The following is an 8,440-nucleotide window of genomic DNA, read 5'->3' on the forward strand; positions in this document are numbered from 1 at the left end:
GGCGGTCTAAGCTAAGTCCAGGGGCCTAGAACAAATACTTTTTGGTTCTCTGCATAACAAGGGGAAATTCCTTTCATCTCAGGCATCAGACAAATAGAGCTGTAGGATGACTCAAAAGAAACCATGAGAGTGGTGTATCTCTGAGGGTAGGTTGGGGACGAAAAGAGGCCCCCAAAAGGGGCAGGTATCTGATCCCTGTAGGTGTCTGGGGAGTGTGAGACTGCGCTGTAAGAAGCCTTCGCTTTCCTTAGGAGCTGCCCTTGAGGTGGCCAGGTCTACCACCATGGCTTTAGGGTAAAGCCTCTTTGGTTGCTAACAAGACTGTAATGGTGATTTTAGCTCATCATTTTTTGTACAGACTTGATCTTAATTCATTGCTAAAAGATAGTGGGTTTCCCTTGAGCTAGTTTCCTATCACCCGTGGCTATGTTTGCTCTAATGAGCTTGGAAAGAGAGTCACTGGCTGCTTTGTTTCCAAAAAAATAGGAACAGGCTGAGCCTCCAAAGGGACAGGAGTCCCTTGGCCTATCCTCCATCTCCTTCACAAGTCAACAAGCCCCTTAGTGTAGCAGGAAATTCCAGGGTGAAGATCTCTTTGGAGAGGGCAGAAGGGATGGCCTAGACTAGTGTTCACACATCTAATCACTTTCCATCAAGATTTAAATTCCAAGTTGTCATCAGTGGCCGAGAGTTTCCCCCAGCTGAAGCTGGCAGCAAGAAAGTGGCCAAGCAGGATGCAGCTATGAAAGCCATGACAATTCTGCTTGAGGAAGCTAAAGCCAAAGACAGTGGAAGATCAGAAGAATCATACTACTGTTCCTCGGAGAAAGAATCAGAGAAGGTAGGTGTCCTGCCCTCTGGGAGGACATCAGTTCACTCTCCAAGTCTGTGAAGTTATCAGAACTTCATCTGACCCTCTTGAAACAATCTCAGCCTACCCAACCCACTGTCTCAGAGTCAGCTTCCCACTCTCCCCTCTACCCTGCCTCACCAGCCCACCTTTCCTCTTCTCATACCCAGCTCCCCTTCTAGTGCCCCCTCCCAACCTAACTGGAATTGCAGAATTTCAGGGTTGAAAGAGACGTTAAAAATTATTGAATCCAATCTCCTTCTCTTGGCAGATAAGAAATGAGACGAAGAACATTTAAATAACTACTGTTTCCTGCGAGGCCTAGAAAACCTCCACAACCCTCTTCCTTTAGAAAGCCAGCCCCAAACATGCAGTTGACCAAAAGAAATTCTCCCATCCCCATTCCCTCTGCTGTGATGGAATAGCCAGTGTTTTCTCAGTTTGTTTTTGTTTTTTTGTCTCTCATTTTCTCCAGACTACAGAGTCCCAGACTACCATCCCTTCAGCAACATCCTTCCTTTCTGGGAAGAACCCCGTCACTACATTGCTTGAGTGTGTGCACAAGTTGGGGAGCTCCTGTGAATTCCGCCTCCTATCCAGAGAAGGCCCTGCCCATGACCCCAAGTACATCTCTTGTATCATGTATCTCTGCTGAGGTTTTCTCAAAAAAGAGAGAGATACATTTTCTTCTTTGCCTCCTCAGAGATGGCAGATTATTTCACTGAGCAATCACTCCTGTTTTCAATATGGAAAATGGGGGGCCTTGAGAGCATGGTTGCTGCTTGTGGAGCAGAGAATCTGGGATTAGGAGTTCAAAGGGCAAAGCAGGGACCAAGCACAAGGGAGATACACGGCTTGGAGGTTACTGGTGGTGGGACTAAAAGGTGCAAGACCCGGGCGTACCTGAGAAGCTCTCTGCTATGAGGCTCTGCAGACTTACATGTTCAAGAGAAGGGTTCCTGGAGGAGGTGAAATTAGGTTGATGCTTAAAAATGTTGAATAGGGGTCAGCCAGGCTAAGAGAGACTGGGGGCAGGAGGAGGGTGAAAGGCACCGGCTCTTCAAGGCAGAAGTGACTGCGTGAGCCAAGGCACAGAGGCGATGTGTGCAAGGAAATTACAAGTCGTAAAGGATGACAACCTGACAAAGGCTAGGTAAAGGTCTTCCATCAAAACTAGTTTAATCCTCTCCTTTCATCTCCTGTCAGGTTCCAGTACTGCGTTGCAATGGGAACCCATACTTTCCCCACTGCCAGTGCCCCCAGCAAGAAGGTGGCAAAGCAGATGGCTGCAGAGGAAGCCATGAAGGCCCTGCAAGGGGAGGCGACCAGCTCAACATCTTCTGATGACCAGGTGGGGCCTTTTTCTACTCAAAGGATACAGGTCATTTTTAGCAACTGAGTGTCTTAGGATTGCCCATGAGTCCCTCAGAGTTTCTGTTAAGTGCTTATGATTCCTCTTTGTCTGGATGATTCTCCTTCAGCCCGGAAGTATGAACACGGAATCATTTGATAACTTGGAATCGGTGATGCCCAACAAGGTCAGGAGGATTAGCGAGCTCGTCAGATACCTGAACACCAACCCTGTGGGCGGCCTGTTAGAGTACGCCCGCTCCCATGGCTTTGCTGCTGAGTTCAAGTTGGTCGACCAGTCCGGACCTCCTCACGAGCCCAAGTGAGTGTTCCTGTCCTGGCTACAGCCGTGTGTCACAGAGTGGGGACAGCTTGTAACCCAGGGAAAGAAAGGATGTGCATTAGCTGTGAATGACAGGAGGGGCATGTTGAGGGAGCCCTGTCCCCAGGGGCTCCGAGAAGACACTAGATCAGCCATCTTGAGAAGACAGCCACTCTTCCAGTGAGCGTGAGCCTTTTTAATTTTTTTAAACTAATTTTAATTTTTACATGTACATAGAAAATCATTCAAGCTGATTGGAAAAAATGTCTCAATGAAAAGTCTCATTTCTATCTCAGACTTCTAGTTTCCCTCACCAGATTCATACACTATTACCAGTTTCCTGAGTCCTTCTAGAAATTTCCATGCACATATTAGCACATTTTCCTTTCTCTTTGTTTTTTATTTTATTTATTTATTTATTTTATAAATTTATTTATTTATTTTTGGCTGTGTTGGGTCTTCGTTGCTGCACACGGGCTTTCTCTAGTCTAGTTGTGGTGAGTGGGGGCTACTCTTCGTTGTGGTGCATGGGCTTCTCATTGTCGTGGCTTCTCTTGTTGTGGAGCACGGGCTCTAGGCACACAGGCTTCATTAGTTGTGGCACATGGGCTCAGTAGTTGTGGCTCGTAGGCTCTAGAGCACAGGCTCTGTAGTTGTGGCTCATGGGCTTAGTTGCTCCGCGGCATGTGGGATCTTCCTGGACCAGGGCTTGAACCCGTGTCCCCTGCATTGGCAGGCGGATTCTTAACCACTGCGCCACCAGGGAAGCCCTCTCTTTGTTTTTTAAAGTAAGTATATATCATAATCTTCTGTTCTACCCCTTGACTCCTTTACTTACCAGTGTGTCTTAGAGGTCATTACAAATAAGCATGTATATATCTACCACATAATGCTTCATTGAATAGATACTTACAATTTTTGTGGTGCATGGGCTTCTCATTGTCGTGGCTTCTCTTGTTGTGGAGCACGGGCTCTAGGCACACAGGCTTCATTAGTTGTGGCACATGGGCTCAGTAGTTGTGGCTCGTAGGCTCTAGAGCACAGGCTCTGTAGTTGTGGCTCATGGGCTTAGTTGCTCCGCGGCATGTGGGATCTTCCTGGACCAGGGCTTGAACCCGTGTCCCCTGCATTGGCAGGCGGATTCTTAACCACTGCGCCACCAGGGAAGCCCTCTCTTTGTTTTTTAAAGTAAGTATATATCATAATCTTCTGTTCTACCCCTTGACTCCTTTACTTACCAGTGTGTCTTAGAGGTCATTACAAATAAGCATGTATATATCTACCACATAATGCTTCATTGAATAGATACTTACAATTTTTAAATTGCTTTATCAAGCAAGAGATGGTAAAAGGTCTTCTTAAAATGGACACCCAACTACTTACCACCTAGTTTAAGAAGGAAAATGTTGTTATTTCTGTTTGAAGCCCCACCGTGCGTAATTTATTTAACTAACTTGCAGTGACATTCAGGTTGGTTTTGGTCTTACTCTTAGAATCACTCCTGCAGTGAACATCCTTGTACTGTATGTCTTTGCTTACATGTACAAACTTGTCTGTAGTATAAATTTTCAGGAGTGGAATTTCTGGGCCATGAGTCATGTACATTGGTTTTGAAGGGTTTTTTTTTAATAGGTAATAGATTATGAAAAATAAAAAATATTATTCAAAAATAAAAATATAAAAAGCTCATTCTCACTTTGACCCAGCTCTTACCTACACACACACACACACACACACACACACACACACACACACACACACACACACACACACACACACACCCAACATGTAGTAACTTTACATTATTATACATCCTTCCAGAGTATCTTTATATAAATACAAGCAATTATATTCCCCCCTTGTGTTACACAGAAATACATATATGCATTGATTTCTAGCTTGCTTTTTACACATAAAAGTGTTATCTTAGAAAGTTTTTTATGTAACTTTATATTCTTTCTATATAACTACAAAGTATAGTGTTCCAGTGTACGGCGTTTATCAAAATAAAAAATATTATTCAAAAATAAAAATATAAAAAGCTCATTCTCACCACACACACACACACACACACACACACACACACACACACACACACACACACCCAACATGTAGTAACTTTACATTATTATACATCCTTCCAGAGTATCTTTATATAAATACAAGCAATTATATTCCCCCCTTGTGTTACACAGAAATACATATATGCATTGATTTCTAGCTTGCTTTTTACACATAAAAGTGTTATCTTAGAAAGTTTTTTATGTAACTTTATATTCTTTCTATATAACTACAAAGTATAGTGTTCCAGTGTACGGCGTTTATCATGATTTATTTAACCAGTCCCTACTGATGAATACTTGGATTGTTTCCAAACTTCTGGTATTATAAATAGGCTGCAATGAATAACATGTATATGTGCATTTAAAATTTTGGTAAATTTTGCCAAACTTCCCTCCAGTGAAATTATACCAGTTTCTGCTTCCACCAACGATGTATAAAGAATCTCTTCCTCTACACCGTGAGCATTCTAAAATGCGAAAAATAGTATCTCAATGTAGTGCAAAGACTAGTCTACATTAAGATATTTTTTTATTATTATTATTATTTACCACATTAATAGGTCAAAGGAGAAACACCACATGATCATCTCCAGAGATTGCAAAAAGGTGTGTAGTAAAATTCAGCATCCATTCAGATTAAGAAACCAAGCTGTTAAGAAAATTGAAATTATTGAATACATCCTTCACATGATAAACATACAAGTCTGAAGTCCAAAGTCAGCAGCTTACTTATTATTGAACCTAGAACTGTTCCCATTAAAGTCAGGAGGAAGATGTGGATGCCACTGTCATCGTCATTTAATATCATTCTGGAATTACCAGCTAATGCAGTCAGTTTAGAGAAAGAAGTAAATGTAAAGAGAGAAAAGGGGAGGTAAAGTTATCATTATTTGCAGATGATATGATAGTATACCTGGAATATTCATGAGAAAACTGAAGAAATGTTAGAGACAAAGGAGAATTTAGGAGAGCAGGGGACTACAAAGCGATGTATAAGAGTCAAGAACTTGTCTGTATATAGTAATAAGCAGTTAGAAAACGTAGTAGAGAATACCCTATTTGCAACATCAACTAAAAGGATAAGTGACCCAGGCGCCTTCCTAATAGGGAATATGTAGGCTTCACATTAAGTAAAATGCCAAAAACCTGGGGACCATCTCCCCTATCCCCTTCACCCCCTTCAGCCAAACCATCCTTAAGTTCTACTTATTGAACCTACCATTTCTGTCCCAGATCCCTTCCCTTCCTCCTCTTTCCACCTCGTGTCAGCACTCTCAGGTAAGCCACTGTCTTCTCTCACCTAAACCAGGCAGTAGTCTCCTGGTCTCCCTACTTTATTCATTCAACGGATATTTATAGAGGACATTGTATTTGTTAGAACAGGAGTCAGACATCAATCAATAATCATGTAAAGAAATGTAAGATCTCATACTTGATATGTATTATAAAGAGCTTGAGTTGCATGATGTGGTGAGAATCTACATAGCATGACTTGACTCTGTAAGGAGCAGGGAGAGGGCTTCCCTGAGAAGTGAAGCCTCAGCTGAGATCTTAGGGATGATCAAGAGAGAGGGAGGGTTCTAGGCAAAGGAGATAGTACCCCCAAGTCCACAGAGCTGGTAAAGAGCTGCAGGAAGGCCAGTATGGGTGGAGCAGAGAGCACAGTGGAGGCCTGATGCTAGATGAGACTGGAGGGTCGACCTTGTGGGCCATGTTATGCTCCAGCCACACAAGCAGTGGAGAGCCATTGAAGGGTTTTAAGTAAGGGAGTGTCACTTGCCCCCCACCCCCACTTTTGTCCTCTTCCTGGCATTTTTTTTTTTTTTTTTTTTTTTTTTTGGCTGTGCCATGCAGCATGTGGGATCTTAGTTCCCCAACCAGGGATCAAACCTGTGGCCCCTGCATTGGGAGCTCAGAGTCTTAACCACTGGAGCCCCAGGGAAGTCCCCGGTATTTTTCCTACTATATTTTTGTACTACATTTTCTCTCCTACTCTAAGAAAATCATTTCAGACCTTTGCCTCTTTCTTCAAATTTCCACAAAACCCCTCTTTCTCACTCTGATGACCTTACTTCACACTTAATTGAGAAATTAGCAATAACCAAATGACAAACACCTTACCTTCCCATCACCAAATCCACCTTCCTACTTCGTCTGTACATCACATCTGTACCAGTATGCAGGAAGCACCCTTCTTCCCATCCCTGTGCCCTGGATCCCTTCCCTCTCTCCTCTCCTTCAGTTATCTCCCTCTCTCATCATCGGTTGCTCCCTCTGTTGGATCATTCCCATCAGCCTACAAACATGCCCGTGCCCATCGTCTGAAAACCTTCCATTGACCCCACATCTCCCTCCAGGTACCACCTCATCTCTCTGCTCCCCTCACAGCCAGACCTCTCAAAAGAATTGTTTGTAGTCAATGTCTTCATTGTCTTCACTTCCTTAATACATTCCAATTGGGCTCTTGTCCCCAGCATTCCACTAAAAAGGCCAACCACTTGACATGCGGCTGTGTGACTGAGGAACTGAATTATTAGTTGTATTGAATTTTAATTAAAGTTAATAGCCTCGTGAGGCCAGTGGCTATCATATTGGACCGTGCAGCTCTAATGGGTTCTAGTTACACAATTAACAAACTTTATTTTATATATATACATATATATATTTGTATGTATGTGCATGTATATATGTATATATGGATGTATGTATATATCTTTGTGCATAAGAGTTCATACTCTTTTCAAACACATAGAACACTCATGAAATTCTCCTGGATCCCTCAGGTCAAGATCCTACATGGTTTGGCCCCCATCCCCTCCCTTCAACATCTTTTCATGCCACTGTTGTTTCACTCCGCTGAACGTTAACCCACTGGCCTGCACAAACCAGTCAGCATCATCAAAGAAAGAGGCAAAGGCATTCAGCTACTTAGGATAAGCAAGGAATAGTGAGAGGCTCAGTATGGCTGAACATAAAGATTGATTCCTTTCACTGCCTGAGCTGATTGATAAATCTTGATACTGAAACCTTTGTTGTATGCAGTTGGATTATCCAAAGCTGGGTTTCCCAAAGCAGATTAGGATCTGGTTAAAAGCTAGTATTCTTGAAACCTTGTCTGGTAGCTGCCCAGGCTGTTTTGCTCCATCATGTTCTGATGTGTTTGTGGAGATCCCCAGCCAGGAAGGGAGGGGAACTGCAGGGCCCCTCAGCAGCACTGCCTGCCTCGCTGCTCCACCGGTGCCCAGGGTACACTCCACTCCCCTTAGCCATCGCAAGGCCTCCAGGAATCAAAAAATAACTCCTCATAAAGGTGTGGTTCCCTGAGCTAAGGCTGACCTTGACTCTGACTTCTCCAGGTTAAGTCCTCTTGAGCTAATCAGGAAATGAATGAAGAAATGGAGTGAGGTACTTAAAAAATCAGACAGAGCATTAAAAAAGTGATGCAAGCAGGGAGAAAGTCATTCCCTTCTCATTTTTGCTTTAGTTAAGAAAGTCCACATGTGGTGTTAGTATTTCTTTAATACTTGCTAAACTATGATAAAAGACAGGCCTAGAGCCTTTACAAGCAATAGTGTCCTGTCAGAATTTAAAACATGATTTCTATCGTAGTCAGTTTTACAGCCACCTTCAGTTTATGGCAAGTGATACTCATTTTCCATTTACAGTAGTGATATGAAGTGTCCTTTTAAAACGTGTTTACATTTTAAAAGAGTCAACTTAGGGGCTTCCCTGGTGGCGCAGTGGTTGAGAGTCCGCCTGCCGATGCAGGGGACACGGGTTTGTGCCCCGGTCCGGGAGGATCCCACGTGCCGCGGAGCGGCTGGGCCCGTGAGCCATGGCCGCTGAGCCTGCGCG

The 8,440-nt window shown here is 43.4% G+C and overlaps 1 protein-coding gene across 7 annotated transcripts in view; it reads left to right on the forward strand.

The window, feature by feature from the left end:
- The window catches only part of ADAR (adenosine deaminase RNA specific), a 40,686-nt gene that overhangs the window by 24,014 nt on the left and 8,232 nt on the right, over window positions 1-8,440 (forward strand). For 5 of the 7 annotated variants that reach the window (XM_007118538.3, XM_007118540.3, XM_024116035.2 and 2 more), the window contains exons 3-6: window positions 658-841; window positions 1,326-1,474; window positions 2,057-2,201; window positions 2,332-2,522. In XM_007118538.3, coding sequence (XP_007118600.2) covers window positions 658-841; window positions 1,326-1,474; window positions 2,057-2,201; window positions 2,332-2,522 — 669 coding nt within the window. The remainder of the gene's footprint in view (window positions 1-657; window positions 842-1,325; window positions 1,475-2,056; window positions 2,202-2,331; window positions 2,523-8,440) is intronic. The other 2 variants (XM_024116033.3, XM_024116034.3) reach the window with 2 other exon arrangements.

This window comes from Physeter macrocephalus, chromosome 4, assembly GCF_002837175.3.
Source record: "Physeter macrocephalus isolate SW-GA chromosome 4, ASM283717v5, whole genome shotgun sequence".
NCBI lineage: Eukaryota > Metazoa > Chordata > Mammalia > Artiodactyla > Physeteridae > Physeter > Physeter macrocephalus.